The sequence below is a fragment of the Salmo salar genome, chromosome ssa17 (assembly GCF_905237065.1).
Source record: "Salmo salar chromosome ssa17, Ssal_v3.1, whole genome shotgun sequence".
In the NCBI taxonomy this organism is placed as follows: domain Eukaryota; kingdom Metazoa; phylum Chordata; class Actinopteri; order Salmoniformes; family Salmonidae; genus Salmo; species Salmo salar.
The window spans coordinates 39,135,965-39,153,337 of record NC_059458.1 but is presented as its reverse complement, the minus strand read 5'-3'; the positions used below and the strand labels follow the sequence as shown (position 1 = coordinate 39,153,337).

Below are 17,373 nucleotides of genomic sequence, written 5' to 3'. Positions count from 1 at the left end.
CTAGTAAACACATTCAACTACATAAAGAACAGCTAGTAAACACATTCAACTACATAAAGAACAGCCAGAAACACATTCAACTACATAAAGAACAGCCAGAAACACATTCAACTACATAAAGAACAGCTAGTAAACACATTCAACTACATAAAGAACAGCTAGAAACACATTCAACTACATAAAGAACAGCTAGTAAACACATTCAACTACATAAAGAACAGCTAGTAAACACATTCAACTACATAAAGAACAGCTAGAAACACATTCAACTACATAAAGAACAGCTAGTAAACACATTCAACTACATAAAGAACAGCTAGTAAACACATTCAACTACATAAAGAACAGCTAGTAAACACATTCAACTACATAAAGAACAGCTAGTAAACACATTCAACTACATAAAGAACAGCTAGTAAACACATTCAACTACATAAAGAACAGCATAGTAAACACATTCAACTACATAAAGAACAGCTAGTAAACACATTCAACTACATAAAGAACAGCTAGTAAACACATTCAACTACATAAAGAACAGCTAGTAAACACATTCAACTACATAAAGAACAGCTAGTAAACACATTCAACTACATAAAGAACAGCTTGTAAACACATTCAACTACATAAAGAACAGCTAGTAAACACATTCAACTACATAAAGAACAGCTAGTAAACACATTCAACTACATAAAGAACAGCTAGAAACACATTCAACTACATAAAGAACAGCTAGTAAACACATTCAACTACATAAAGAACAGCTAGTAAACACATTCAACTACATAAAGAACAGCTAGTAAACACATTCAACTACATAAAGAACAGCTAGTAAACACATTCAACTACATAAAGAACAGCTAGAAACACATTCAACTACATAAAGAACAGCTAGTAAACACATTCAACTACATAAAGAACAGCTAGAAACACATTCAACTGCATAAAGAACAGCTAGTAAACACATTCAACTACATAAAGAACAGCTAGAAACACATTCAACTACATAAAGAACAGCTAGTAAACACATTCAACTACATAAAGAACAGCTAGTAAACACATTCAACTACATAAAGAACAGCTTGTAAACACATTCAACTACATAAAGAACAGCCAGAAACACATTCAACTACATAAAGAACAGCTTGTAAACACATTCAACTACATAAAGAACAGCTAGAAACACATTCAACTACATAAAGAACAGCTTGTAAACACATTGAACTGAACACACTGTCAATGTTTTTCCCCTTCAACAAAGGGACTGAGTTTTGTGTGCTTTATCTCTCTCTCTCCCTCCCTTTCGCTCTCTCTCTGTTTTCCTCTTCTCTCTCTCCCTATTTATCCTTCTTCTCTCTCTCTGCTGTCTCTCTCCCTCCCCCTCTCTCTGTCTCCCACTTCTCCATCGCTATCTCCTACGTCTCCCTCTTCTCTTTGGCTCTCTCTCTCTGTTGCTTGCTCTCTCTCTCTGTCGCTCTGTCTCTGTCGCTCTGTCTCTGTCGCTCTGTCTCTGTCGCTCTGTCTCTGTCTGTCTCTGTCTCTTTGTCTGTCTCTCTCTCTGTCTCTGTCTCCAGTTTGATGAGGAGTACCTGGGTCGACAGGAGGCTCAGGCTCAGCTGCTGAAGAGTGAAGAGAAGATCAATGAATTGCAGGCAGAGCTACTGGCCTTCAAGTCCCAGGTAACTCCACACACCACCACACCCACAGACAGATCCACAGACAGACACCGGGGTTTCTGTTAGGAAAATGTGGCCCCGGACATTTGACCGTCTGCATTTTATTTTAATGTACATACCGGACCCGTATGCGTTGGGTGTGTAACCTGATTAGGGCGTCCACCCACGGTGCTCAGAATCACACTAATCACATTTAGGTTATATGGTATTTCAACGGCGTGCACCCTTCTTACCGAATACCCATCCTCACTTCACAAAATGTTAGAATAACGTCCACGTTAACTTTTCCTCAGTCAACAAGACGTGACTAACAATCGGCAAAATCACTGGCCTATGTCGATCTATGATGAAAACAGCTAGCATGGGATGCTAATATGACTAGGATTATTATCAACTAGCATGGGATGCTAATATGACTAGGATTATCATCAACTAGCACGGGATGCTAATATGACTAGGATTATCATCAACTAGCACGGGATGCTAATATGACTAGGATTATCATCAACTAGCACGGGATGCTAATATGACTAGTATTATCATCAACTAGCATGGGATGCTAAAATGACTAGGATTATCATCAGCTAGCATGGGATGCTAATATGACTAGGATTATCATCAACTAGCATGGGATGCTAATATGACTAGGATTATCATCAACTAGCATGGGATGCTAATATGACTAGGATTATCATCACCTAGCACGGGATGCTAATTTGAGGCTACTTGTTGCAATGTCTCTATACAATGATTGGCTCCACGATATGGTAGGGGTTTGGCTATAGCAAGGTAAACCCATATATCTACATGTACATACTACCTCAATCAGCCTGACTAACCGCTGTCTGTATGTAGCCTTGCTACTGTATATAGCCTCGCTACTGTATATAGCCTTGCTACTGTATATAGCCTCTCTACTGTATATAGCCTGTCGTTTTACTGTTGTTTTATTTCTTTACCTACCTATTGTTCATCTAATACCTTTTTGCACTGTTGGTTAGAGCCTGTAAGTAAGGATTTCACTGTAAGGTCTACTACACCTGTTGTATTCAGCATTTCAAGGTCTACTACACCTGTTGTATTCAGCATTTCACTGTAAGGTCTACCTACACCTGTTGTATTCAGCATTTCACTGTAAGGTCTACTACACCTGTTGTATTCAGCATTTCACTGTAAGGTCTACCTACACCTGTTGTATTCAGCATTTCACTGTAAGGTCTACTACACCTGTTGTATTCAGCATTTCACTGTGAGGTCTACCTACACCTGTTGTATTCAGCATTTCACTGTAAGGTCTACCTACACCTGTTGTATTCAGCATTTCACTGTAAGGTCTACCTACACCTGTTGTATTCAGCATTTCACTGTAAGGTCTACTACACCTGTTGTATTAAGCATTTCACTGTGAGGTCTACCTGCACCTGTTGTATTCAGCATTTCACTGTAAGGTCTACCTACACCTGTTGTATTCAGCATTTCACTGTAAGGTCTACCTACACCTGTTGTATTCAGCATTTCACTGTAAGGTCTACCTACACCTGTTGTATTCAGCATTTCACTGTAAGGTCTACCTACACCTGTTGTATTCAGCATTTCACTGTAAGGTCTACCTACACTTGTTGTATTCAGCATTTCACTGTAAGGTCTACCTACACCTGTTGTATTCAGCATTTCACTGTAAGGTCTACCTACACTTGTTGTATTCAGCATTTCACTGTAAGGTCTACCTACACTTGTTGTATTCAGCATTTCACTGTAAGGTCTACCTACACCTGTTGTATTCAGCATTTCACTGTAAGGTCTACACCTACACCTGTTGTATTCATCATTTCACTGTAAGGTCTACACCTGCTGTATTCAGCATTTCACTGTAAGGTCTACCTACACCTGTTGTATTCAGCATTTCACTGTAAGGTCTACTCCTGTTGTATTCAGCATTTCACTGTAAGGTCTACTCCTGTTGTATTCAGCATTTCACTGTAAGGTCTACCTACACCTGTTGTATTCAGCATTTCACTGTAAGGTCTGTCTACACTTGTTGTATTCAGCATTTCACTGTAAGGTCTACCTACACTTGTTGTATTCAGCATTTCACTGTAAGGTCTACCTACACCTGTTGTATTCAGCATTTCACTGTAAGGTCTACACCTACACCTGTTGTATTCATCATTTCACTGTAAGGTCTACACCTGCTGTATTCAGCATTTCACTGTAAGGTCTACCTACACCTGTTGTATTCAGCATTTCACTGTAAGGTCTACTCCTGTTGTATTCAGCATTTCACTGTAAGGTCTACTCCTGTTGTATTCAGCATTTCACTGTAAGGTCTACCTACACCTGTTGTATTCAGCATTTCACTGTAAGGTCTGTCTACACTTGTTGTATTCAGCATTTCACTGTAAGGTCTGTCTACACCTGTTTTATTCAGCATTTCACTGTAAGGTCTAACTACACCTGTTGTATTCAGCATTTCACTGTAAGGTCTGTCTACACCTGTTGTATTCAGCATTTCACTGTAAGGTCTACTACACCTGTTGTATTCAGCATTTCACTGTAAGGTCTACACCTGTTGTATTCAGCATTTCACTGTAAGGTCTACTACACCTGTTGTATTCAGCATTTCACTGTAAGGTCTACCTACACCTGTTGTATTCAGCATTTCACTGTAAGGTCTACCTACACTTGTTGTATTCAGCATTTCACTGTAAGGTCTACCTACACTTGTTGTATTCAGCATTTCACTGTAAGGTCTACCTACACTTGTTGTATTCAGCATTTCACTGTAAGGTCTACCTACACCTGTTGTATTCAGCATTTCACTGTAAGGTCTGTCTACTCCTGTTGTATTCAGCATTTCACTGTAAGGTCTACCTACACCTGTTGTATTCAGCATTTCACTGTAAGGTCTACCTCACCTGTTGTATTCAGCATTTCACTGTAAGGTCTACCTACACCTGTTGTATTCAGCATTTCACTGTAAGGTCTACACCTACACCTGTTGTATTCAGCATTTCACTGTAAGGTCTACCTACACCTGTTGTATTCAGCATTTCACTGTAAGGTCTACACCTGTTGTATTAAGCATTTCACTGTGAGGTCTACCTGCACCTGTTGTATTCAGCATTTCACTGTAAGGTCTACCTACACCTGTTGTATTCAGCATTTCACTGTAAGGTCTACACCTACACCTGTTGTATTCATCATTTCACTGTAAGGTCTACACCTGCTGTATTCAGCATTTCACTGTAAGGTCTACCTACACCTGTTGTATTCAGCATTTCACTGTAAGGTCTACTCCTGTTGTATTCAGCATTTCACTGTAAGGTCTACTCCTGTTGTATTCAGCATTTCACTGTAAGGTCTACCTACACCTGTTGTATTCAGCATTTCACTGTAAGGTCTGTCTACACTTGTTGTATTCAGCATTTCACTGTAAGGTCTACCTACACTTGTTGTATTCAGCATTTCACTGTAAGGTCTACCTACACCTGTTGTATTCAGCATTTCACTGTAAGGTCTACACCTACACCTGTTGTATTCATCATTTCACTGTAAGGTCTACACCTGCTGTATTCAGCATTTCACTGTAAGGTCTACCTACACCTGTTGTATTCAGCATTTCACTGTAAGGTCTACTCCTGTTGTATTCAGCATTTCACTGTAAGGTCTACTCCTGTTGTATTCAGCATTTCACTGTAAGGTCTACCTACACCTGTTGTATTCAGCATTTCACTGTAAGGTCTGTCTACACCTGTTGTATTCAGCATTTCACTGTAAGGTCTGTCTACACTTGTTGTATTCAGCATTTCACTGTAAGGTCTGTCTACACCTGTTTTATTCAGCATTTCACTGTAAGGTCTAACTACACCTGTTGTATTCAGCATTTCACTGTAAGGTCTGTCTACACCTGTTGTATTCAGCATTTCACTGTAAGGTCTACTACACCTGTTGTATTCAGCATTTCACTGTAAGGTCTACTACACCTGTTGTATTCAGCATTTCACTGTAAGGTCTACCTACACCTGTTGTATTCAGCATTTCACTGTAAGGTCTACCTACACTTGTTGTATTCAGCATTTCACTGTAAGGTCTACCTACACTTGTTGTATTCAGCATTTCACTGTAAGGTCTACCTACACTTGTTGTATTCAGCATTTCACTGTAAGGTCTACCTACACCTGTTGTATTCAGCATTTCACTGTAAGGTCTGTCTACTCCTGTTGTATTCAGCATTTCACTGTAAGGTCTACCTACACCTGTTGTATTCAGCATTTCACTGTAAGGTCTACACCTGTTGTATTCAGCATTTCACTGTAAGGTCTACACCTGTTGTATTCAGCATTTCACTGTAAGGTCTACACCTACACCTGTTGTATTCAGCATTTCACTGTAAGGTCTACCTACACCTGTTGTATTCAGCATTTCACTGTAAGGTCTACACCTGTTGTATTAAGCATTTCACTGTGAGGTCTACCTGCACCTGTTGTATTCAGCATTTCACTGTAAGGTCTACCTACACCTGTTGTATTCAGCATTTCACTGTAAGGTCTACACCTACACCTGTTGTATTCATCATTTCACTGTAAGGTCTACCTACACCTGTTGTATTCAGCATTTCACTGTAAGGTCTACCTACACCTGTTGTATTCAGCATTTCACTGTAAGGTCTACCTCCTTGTTGTATTCAGCATTTCACTGTAAGGTCTACTCCCTGTTGTATTCAGCATTTCACTGTAAGGTCTACCTACACCTGTTGTATTCAGCATTTCACTGTAAGGTCTGCCTACACTTGTTGTATTCAGCATTTCACTGTAAGGTCTACCTACACTTGTTGTATTCAGCATTTCACTGTAAGGTCTACCTACACCTGTTGTATTCAGCATTTCACTGTAAGGTCTACACCTACACCTGTTGTATTCATCATTTCACTGTAAGGTCTACACCTGCTGTATTCAGCATTTCACTGTAAGGTCTACCTACACCTGTTGTATTCAGCATTTCACTGTAAGGTCTACTCCTGTTGTATTCAGCATTTCACTGTAAGGTCTACTCCTGTTGTATTCAGCATTTCACTGTAAGGTCTACCTACACCTGTTGTATTCAGCATTTCACTGTAAGGTCTACCTACACCTGTTGTATTCAGCATTTCACTGTAAGGTCTGTCTACACCTGTTTTATTCAGCATTTCACTGTAAGGTCTGTCTACACCTGTTTTATTCAGCATTTCACTGTAAGGTCTAACTACACCTGTTGTATTCAGCATTTCACTGTAAGGTCTGTCTACACCTGTTGTATTCAGCATTTCACTGTAAGGTCTACTACACCTGTTGTATTCAGCATTTCACTGTAAGGTCTACACCTGTTGTATTCAGCATTTCACTGTAAGGTCTACCTACACCTGTTGTATTCAGCATTTCACTGTAAGGTCTACCACACTTGTTGTATTCAGCATTTCACTGTAAGGTCTACCTACACCTGTTGTATTCAGCATTTCACTGTAAGGTCTACCTACACTTGTTGTATTCAGCATTTCACTGTAAGGTCTACCTACACTTGTTGTATTCAGCATTTCACTGTAAGGTCTACCTACACTTGTTGTATTCAGCATTTCACTGTAAGGTCTACCTACACCTGTTGTATTCAGCATTTCACTGTAAGGTCTGTCTACTCCTGTTGTATTCAGCATTTCACTGTAAGGTCTACCTACACCTGTTGTATTCAGCATTTCACTGTAAGGTCTACCTACACCTGTTGTATTCAGCATTTCACTGTAAGGTCTGTCTACTCCTGTTGTATTCAGCATTTCACTGTAAGGTCTACTACACTTGTTGTATTCAGCATTTCACTGTAAGGTCTACCTACACCTGTTGTATTCAGCATTTCACTGTAAGGTCTACCTACACCTGTTGTATTCAGCATTTCACTGTAAGGTCTACCTACACCTGTTGTATTCAGCATTTCACTGTAAGGTCTACCTACACCTGTTGTATTCAGCATTTCACTGTAAGGTCTAAACCTGTTGTATTCAGCATTTCACTGTAAGGTCTACACCTACACCTGTTGTATTCAGCATTTCACTGTAAGGTCTACCTACACCTGTTGTATTCAGCATTTCACTGTAAGGTCTACTACACCTGTTGTATTCAGCATTTCACTGTAAGGTCTACTACACCTGTTGTATTCAGCATTTCACTGTAAGGTCTACTACACCTGATGTATTCAGCATTTCACTGTAAAGTCTACCTACACCTGTTGTATTCAGCATTTCACTGTAAGGTCTACTACACCTGTTGTATTCAGCATTTCACTGTAAGGTCTACTCCTGTTGTATTCGGCACACGTGACAAATAAACTTTGATTTGATTTACTACATTACCTCATTTGAAGTAAAACGTTCAGCTGTCAAATAATGAATTCTGTTTTGTAAATGTCTTTACTGCCTCCAGCTCATTGTGGTGTGTGACGTGCTGAATCCTGCCGAGCGTTGACTATAGCCTATGGTCTTCAGTCACCAGTTGGGAAATAAAACATTTTAATTTAACCGTGGCCATCAAAACAGTTAAAAACATGAAATAGAGTAGTCTGTTATGAGAAAGTGTATTTGAATATAAAGTCTAATCCAATAGTCATCGTGTGGTTTGATAGAAACTGTTGTCTTTCGGCCATTTGAGGTGAGCAGTAATTATCCTACCGGTCGCCACACGGTCTCGTCTGTTTTTACTTCATTTTGTGTTTTAATCACTGATCTCTATCCTGTGAAAGGAAATTGTTCTTAAAGCAATTTATTCTGTCTGCCTCGTCCCTCTCCTCCTTCCTCTCTCCCTCCCTCTTCTCCACTCCTGAGAGTCCATGTCTCTCTCTCTTCCTTGGAAGATAACTGCACTCAAAGAACAAATGGAGAGAGAGAAAGAAAAGGAATAACTTTTCTGATAATATTTCAATTTGGGAGAGTAAACACATTGAGAGAATGCTCAACTGGCATCTCTCATTCTCTCTTTCTCCTCTCTCCTCTCTCCTTCTCATTCTCTCTTTCTCCTCTCTCCTCCTCTTTTTCTCTTTCTCTCTCATTCTTTCATTCTCTCCTCTCTCTTTCTCTAATCTCTCCTCTCTCCTCCTCTCTCCTCCTCTCTCATTCTGTTGAAGTCTGGGTTAGCTAGCTAGCGGTGGGACTGTACACCATCTCTCTCCCTCCTCTCCTCCTCTCTCATTCTGTTGAAGGCTGGGTTAGCTAGCTAGCGGTGGGACTGTACACCATCTCTCTCCCTCCTCTCCTCTCCTCTCATTCTGTTGAAGGCTGGGTTAGCTAGCTAGCGGTGGGACCGTACACCATCCCTACAGGGCTAAACTCACTATTCATGCTTTATCTGCTCCTTTAACTGTTGCCGCAGCACAGATAGAGGTTGTTAGGGGGGTTTGTGTAGCTTTTATAGTGAGCAGAGAAAAGCTGTTCTTCAAAGCCGTGTTCTGTTCATACGGCCTCACAGCGCCTTGCGTTCCAAATGGACCACTTTTCACTATGTAGTGGCCCTAGTGCACGATACAGGGAGGATGGTGCCATTTGGAACACATCCAGCTGTGTTGTGTGGGGTATACTGGCCTCACACTGAGCTGTGATTGTGTTCTGGGCTCTTAGAGTCAACACTCTCAGTCTGGTGTTAATGTGTTGTGATGGGTTGGGCTGGAGCAGGGGATAGGAGAATTTACCTTCTTCCACTCCTTTTCTCTTTCTCTCTGCTTTCTCTCTGCTCTCTCTCTGCTTTCTCTCTGCTCTCTCTCTGCTTTCTCTCTGCTCTCTCTCTGCTCTCTCTCTGCTTTCTCTCCTCTCTCTCTGCTTTCTCTCTCCTCTCTCTCTGCTTTCTCTCTTCTCTCTCCTCTCTCTCTCCTCTCTCCTCTCTCTCTCCTCTCATTATCTCTCTCTGCTTTCTCTCATTATCTCTCTCTCTCTTCAATCTCTCCTCTCTCTCTCCTCTCTCTCCTCTCTCTCTCTCTCTGCTCTCCTCTCCTCCCCGACACTCCCACACACACTTCTCCATTGTGTTCCTGTGTTTTAGTCCCCCCAGAGAGAGAGAGGGTTAGAGAGCATCCCAGGGTTGGCCTTAGTGGGGTTCTGCTCTTCAATATAAAACTGTTGGCTGGATCAATAGACCATTTGCTCTGTACCATACAATCTACACAGCTCTCTGTCCTGCCCTGCTTACACCGTGAAGTGAACCAACAGAGTGTTGTGATGAGGTTTGATCACTAAAGATGTTTACAACCGTCAGAACTGTTTGGTCATGTCGTCCTGTCATCCTGTCATCCTGCCCTGATGGATGAGAGAGACACGCGCTCACTCTCATTCTCTCTCTCTCTCCTCTCATTCTCTTTCTCTCTCTTTCTGTGTCGCGCTCTCTTTCTGTGTCGCGCTCTCTTTCTGTGTCGCGCTCTCTTTCTGTGTCGCGCTCTCTTTGTGTCGCGCTCTCTTTGTGTCGCGCTCTCTTTGTGTCGCGCTCTCTTTCTGTGTCGCGCTCTCTTTCTGTGTCGCGCTCTCTTTCTGTGTCGCGCTCTCTTTCTGTGTCGCTCTCTCTCTCTGTGTCGCTCTCTCTCTCTCTCTCTCTCTCTCTCTCTCTCTCTCTCTTTGTAATAAGCCAACAGAATAGCCTCTCCAGTCTCCACAAGGCCCCTCCACAACACAACAACAGAACAACAGAACAACAGCTCCAGGCTGATTCACCTTGTATTACTCCTCTATATCTGTCATAGATGAGATTTGGTCTGTACACAATGTTACTGAGTCCCAAATAGCACTCTATTCCCTATTCCTTCAGAATGTATTCACACTCCGACACTCTTTCCACATTGTGTTGTGTTCCAGTCTGAATTTAAAATGGTTTAAATTGAGACGTTGTGTCACTGGACTACACACTATACCCCATAATTTCAAAGCACATACCTTGCATGGACTCCCTGTGTGTTCAGTAATAGTGTTTAACATGATTTTTGAATGACTACCTCATCTCTGTACCCCCACACATACAGTTATCTGTACGGTCCCTCAGTCGAGCAGTGGATTTCAAACACAGATTCAACTACAAAGACCAGAGAGGTTTTCCAATGACTCACAAAGAAGGGACCAGTATTGATAGATAGAAAGCAGACATTGATCATCCCTTAGAACGTGGTGAAGTTATTAATTACACTGTGGATGGTGTATCAATACACCCACTCACTACAAAGATACAGGCGTCCTTCATAACTCAGTTGCCGGAGAGGAAGGAAACCGCTCAGGGATTTCACCATGAGGACAATAGTGACTTTAAAACAGTTACATAGTTGAATGGCTGTGATAGGATATAACTGAGGATGGATCAACAACATTGTAGTTACTCCACAATATTAACCTAAATGACAGAGTGAAATGAAGGAAGCCTGTACAGAATAAAACATATTCCAAAACATACATCCTTTTTGCAATAAGGCACTAAAGTAGAACTGGAATAAATGTGGCAAAGAAATGAACTTTATGTCCTGAATACAAAGCCTTATGTTTGGGACAAATTCCAATACAACACATCACTGAATTTCACTTCATATTTTCAAGCATGGTGGTGGCTACATCATGTTATGGGTATGCTTGTCACTGGCAAGGACTAGGGAGTTTTTTAGGATAAAAAGAAATAGAATAGCGCTAAGCACAGGCAAAATCCTAGAGGAAAACCTGGTTCAGTCTGCTTTACAACAGACACTGGGAGATGAATTTACCTTTCAGCAGGACAATAACCTAACACAGAAGGCCAAATCTACACTGGAGTTACTTACCAAATCAAATGTTATTGGTCACATACACATATTTAGCAGATGTTATTGGTTCATACACATATTTAACAGATGTTATTGGTCCATACACATATTTAGCAGATGTTATTGTGGGTGTAGTGAAATGCTTGTGTTCCTAGCTCCAACATTGAATGTTCCTGAGCGGCCTAGTTACAGTTTTGACTTAATTCGGCTTGAAAATCTATGGCAAGACTTGAAAATGGCCATCTAGCGATGATCAATGACCAACTTGACAGAGCTTGAAGAATGTTGAAAAGAGGCATGTGGAAATATTTTACAATCACTCTGTGAATACTTATGTAAGTGAGATGGATGCAACACAGGTATTCACTAGCTACCTCTCTCAATTCAATTCAATTTAAGTGCTTTATTGGCATGGGAAACATATGTTAACTTTGCCGAAGCAAGTGAGGTAGATAATAAACAAAAGAGAAATAAACAAAATAAAAATAAACAGTAAACGTTACACTCACAGGAATGTCTCTCTCTCTCTCTCTCTGCCTCCCTCTCTCTCTCTCTCTCTCTCTCTCTCTCTGCTTCCCTCTCTCTCTCTCTCTCTCTCTGCCTCTCTCTGCCCCTCTCTCTCTCTGCCTCCCTCTCTCTCTCTCGCTCTGCCTCCCTCTCTCTCTCTCTGCCTCTCTCTGCCCCTCTCTCTCTGCCTCCCTCTCTCTCTCTGTCGCTCTCTCTCTCTGTCTCTTTCTGCCTCTCTCTCTGCCTCTCTCTCTCTGCCTCTGCCTCTCTCTCTCTCTCTGCCTCTCACTCTCTCTGCCTCCCTCTCTCTCTCTCTGCCTCCCTCTCTCTCTCTCTCTGCCTCTCTCTCTCTGCCTCTGCCTCTCTCTCTGCCTCTGCCTTTCTCTCTCTCTCTCTCTGCCTCCCTCTCTCTCTCTCTGCCTCTCTCACTCACTCACTCTCGCTCTCTCTCTCTCTCTCTCTCTCTCTCTGAGCATTTCCATGTTAACCCAGTCGTTAGGTTATGGCGGTGGAGAGGGTCGCTCCACAGTCCACACAACACACACACACTCACTGTTCTTGTATTGTCACCACTTTCTCTTCTCTGTTTCCAGCTGAGAGGCATGATCAATCAAGTGTAGGATCTCAAGGCGATTGTCAATATCCTGATCAATTGACAGAGTGCTTTCTATTGGAAGCATTTATTTTCAGCTCAACATCCAGTATTGATTAGATGGATTGTTTTCAGCACCGCTGGACACGAAGCAATCACTGATCAGACCTTTTTTACCCAGGATTCATCCTGTTGTTTAGTCCTGTCACCTGTTTTACCCAGGATTCATCCTGTTGTTTAGTCCTGTCACCTGTTTTACCCAGGATTCATCCTGTTGTTTAGTCCTGTCACCTGTTTTACCCAGGATTCATCCTGTTGTTTAGTCCTGTCATAGAGTATTCTTCTATTATATGATCATTGTTTTATTTATTTATTTTATTTCAACTTTATTTAACCAGGTAGGCTAGTTGAGAACAAGTTCTCATTTACAACTGCGACCTGGCCAAGATAAAGCAAAGCAGTGTGACACAAACAACAACACAGAGTTACACATGGAATGAAGAAACATACAGTCAATAACACAGAAAAATACTATATACTGTGTGTGCAAATGAGGTGAGATAAGGGAGGTAAAGCAATAAAATAGGCCATAGTGGCGAGGCAATTACGATATAGCAATTAAACACTGGAGTGATTGATGTGCAGGAGATGAATGTGCAAGTAGAGATACTGGGGTGCAAAGGAGCAAGATAAATACAGTATTAACTGGGTGGTTCGAGCCCTAAATGCTGATTGGGTGAACAGCGTGGTATATCAGATCGTATACCACGGATATGACAAAACATTTATTTTTACTGTTCTAATTACCTTGGTAATCAGTTTATAATATCAATAAGGCACCTCTGGGGTTCGTGGTATATGGCCAATATACCACGGCTAAGGGTTGTGTTCACGCACTCCTTGTTGCATCGTGTCTAAGAACAGCCCTTAGCCGTGGTATATTGGTGTCGTGTCTTTGGGGTACCATTAAACTGAAGACATGTTTATCAATTAACTCCCTGCAATTATTATCACGCGATTAAACTGATTAATTGTTTAATTGTAATTAACTAGGAGATCGGGGCACCAAGGAAAATATTCAGATTACAAAGTTATAATTTTCCTAATATAACTTTCCTATATTATAACATTATATATTATATTCTATTATAGTATAGGCCGATTATCTTCTGGTTTAAATGGTGTATTTTACCTCGTGTCCAGTCTCATTCCAAACGTCGTAAATTGTTGTATCTGCACGAACCCAGTCTTTACTAAAGTCATCCATACATCAATTGTCTTAAAATCATTTATTTACTAAACTAACTAATTCACAGAAAGCATACAAACAGTAATTATCGTCATAAAGAATTGGTAGAGTAATGTGCCCTAGTGGCTAAACAGGCATGGCTGGTGTCTTGTAGAACAATGGGTCATAAAAGGTCAGCTGAGGATGCACACAGAGTTCATTAATATTAACAATTGATATGCTAATCCTTTGCTCATGAACGCTCACTCATTCGGGAACAATTGCAATCAATATATATTTACGCTCAGTGTGTCGTCGGGATCCTTGTTGGAGCGTCGTTCTGTTGGAGAGTTCTCTCTCTCTCTCTCTCTCTCTCTCTCTCTCTCTCTCTCTCTCCTCGATTAGATCTTTCAAAGCGACATTCATTAATGTCGTCATAGAATGGATGTTTCGTCGGTCTTCGCGTTCAATTATATAATTTCTAGCTGCAGACTATTAATTAATATCAAAGACTTGTTCTTATTCTGTCGGTATCAATAGTCTAAAAGTTAACCACATGGTATAGTTAACTTTCAGTAGATGGATTGGATGGTCAAACCTATTGGCCAACTCGCAATGGAGTGGAGGCCTGGTCTCAAGAAATGTAAATCAGGGTGGGTTTTATAGTGAACATAGAACAGGCTTGTCACATGACGCCTGGTCCTGTCTGTGTCCCTGGGGGCGTGCCGATGACTGAGTTAAGCTTGGTACAGAAATACAATTCTATCACATTAACATCAGTACATAGCATCTCAATGTATTACAAATACCTTTATCCTTATTAATACATTCTATACAACCATTTGGATGCAAGTCCCATCGCTGAGGCTATTATATAAACAGTTTTATGGTAATATGCTATATTGTCTCTTCTGAGTATCACAAAATTGTACCAAGCGGACCAGTTCGTAGCTGGATTCTTCACCAGTCTTCCATACCTTCTCCAGAACACAAATGTCACTTGGCTCCCCAATTCTGTGAGTTGGAAGAATTTCCTGTGTCTCTCTATGGGCCATGTGGCCAGAGATTCTCCTCTGGAATTTTACCACCCCTTCACACAGGGACTGGGTGGGGGAAGGTAGGTTGGGGGATGGTGCAAGGGGGAGGGGGTCAACTGTCCTCCCTGTACTCAAAGAGGCCAACGTCATGACATTGGCCATATACCACACCTCCTCGGGCCTTATTGCTTCATTATATTGGTAACTGAGTTAAACTGACAGCTTTAAATGGCAAATGTAGGTAAGAGGTGTTGGAGAAATACATATTTTTAGTTGATCAAAAATAATCCAGTTCCTTGATGTTGTTTTCCTCCTCAGTTTGGAGCAGTACCAGTGGTCGTCTCCTCAGCCCACCCATCCCAGGCTGGCTTCCCCTCCTCCGCCTGTCCTTCCCTCCCTCCGCCTCCTCCCCCTCCTCCTCCCCCCCTCCCAGGCTGCGGCCCACCTCCCCCACCAGGAGTGCCTCCCCCGTTCGGTTGTCCCCCTCCCCCTCCTCCTCCCCCGGGGTTCTGTGGGCTGGGCTCTCCTACCCACAACACCTTGCCTTTCGGCCTCCGGCCCAAGAAGGAGTTCAAGCTGGAGACTTCTATGAAGCGCCTCAACTGGTCCAAGGTGAGTCACTCTCACACACACACACACACTCACTCACTCACTCACTCACTCACTCACTCACTCACTCACTCACTCACTCACTCACTCACTCTCCTAGTCCATTACCCTAGCCCCCTCTCCTCCCACACACTGCCTGGCCTTCTGGTTCTAACAGATATGGCTAAACATGGTGTGTGTCTGAAAACACAGGATGTGGCTGTGAACAAGGCTTGTTTTTAGGTGTGTGAAGTGCTACTCAAGAGGCCTGCCAGCTGATCACACTATAAATGAACGTCTCCAGCGATCTCTCCTGAGTTTTAGAGGTACCGTCTCTAAACTTTCAAGTCCTGTCAGTCCAGAGGGTTTTTTGGGGGATAGATTCATGCATATTAAACGTGAGTTGTCCTGTACAGCTGTACACCAACACAAGGGTCTCCTTTGGTGTCCTGTTGAAACCTGTTACAAGCTGATCACAACACAAAAGGCATACGTCCCGAATCACACCCTATTCACTGTGTAGTGCACTACTTTGACGATGAGCTCTGGTTAAAAAGTAGTATACTCTGCCGATTTTATATATAGGTAGTTGGGTGTGGTTTGGGACGTATCCTTCCTCATCAGATCAGGCATATGGTCCAGCTTGTTAAACAGCTGTATGAACGTGTATGGGAGAGAAAAAAAGGAAGTGAGATAAAATATTAATTGTAATAGCGTGAAGTAATATCACTGAGATGAAACGACATCTGGTTCTGTTCTGAGCCAAGTCCGTCTGACTGAGGCCTCTGATCCTATCAGAGAGGAGAGGGAGGAGCCCAGGCTTTAAATGACTGTTGGCACGGAAACGCCAGCCCTGGAAACATCTGTACTGTTGCTTGTAGTTGCCATTTAGTTGCCATAAATAAATAAAAGTTATATATGTCAGAGAAGAAAGTTGGACTTTAATAAAACAACTTAGTTAAGCATGACGTCTCAGCTTTTCCCATAGATCAGTGACCCACCTTCAACTAGCATACTAGTAGCTGTAATAGCATGGTTTTACTGTTAGACCAGCTGATATAGATGAAATGTTTCCTAAACCTGGAGCCTAACTCACCCACGGTTTTACTGTTAGTCCAGCTGATATAGATTACATGTTTCCTAAACCTGGAGCCTAACTCACCCACGGTTTTACTGTTAGTCCAGCTGATATAGATTACATGTTTCCTAAACCTGGAGCCTAACTCACCCACGGTTTTACTGTTAGTCCAGCTGATATAGATTCAATGTTTCCTAAACCTGGAGCCTAACTCACCCACGGTTTTACTGTTAGTCCAGCTGATATAGATTACATGTTTCCTAAACCTGGAGCCTAACTCACCCACGGTTTTACTGTTAGTCCAGCTGATATAGATTCAATGTTTCCTAAACCTGGAGCCTAACTCACCCACGGTTTTACTGTTAGTCCAGCTGATATAGATTAAATGTTTCCTAAACCTGGAGCCTAACTCACCCACGGTTTTACTGTTAGTCCAGCTGATATAGATTACATGTTTCCTAAACCTGGAGCCTAACTCACCCACGGTTTTACTGTTAGTCCAGCTGATATAGATTAAATGTTTCCTAAACCTGGAGCCTAACTCACCCACGGTTTTACTGTTAGTCCAGCTGATATAGATGAAATGTTTCCTAAACCTGGAGCCTAACTCACCCACGGTTTTACTGTTAGTCCAGCTGATATAGATGAAATGTTTCCTAAACCTGGAGCCTAACTCACCCACGGTGACAGACCCAGCGTTGGTGAGCCAAATGATCCAGTCATGGATCCATGCTGTTCCTCAAGTGATTCATCTGAACAGTGACTCTGTGCTCAGTGTCTGTAGTCCAGCTAGACGGGACGAAGGCTGCAGTGGGTGTGCTTGCCTGTAGGTAGGTAGTGTGTGTGTGTGCATGGTATTGTGTGTGTGCATGCGGGTGGGTGGGTGG

General features: G+C 42.0%; 1 protein-coding gene across 1 annotated transcript in view; it reads left to right on the top strand.

Moving 5' to 3' along the window:
- Window positions 1-17,373, top strand: part of LOC106591129 (protein diaphanous homolog 3) — a 764,911-nt gene that overhangs the window by 284,287 nt on the left and 463,251 nt on the right. Inside the window, 2 exon segments of the mRNA XM_045699589.1 lie at window positions 1,575-1,679; window positions 15,139-15,432. Of these exon segments, the coding sequence (XP_045555545.1) occupies window positions 1,575-1,679; window positions 15,139-15,432 (399 nt within the window).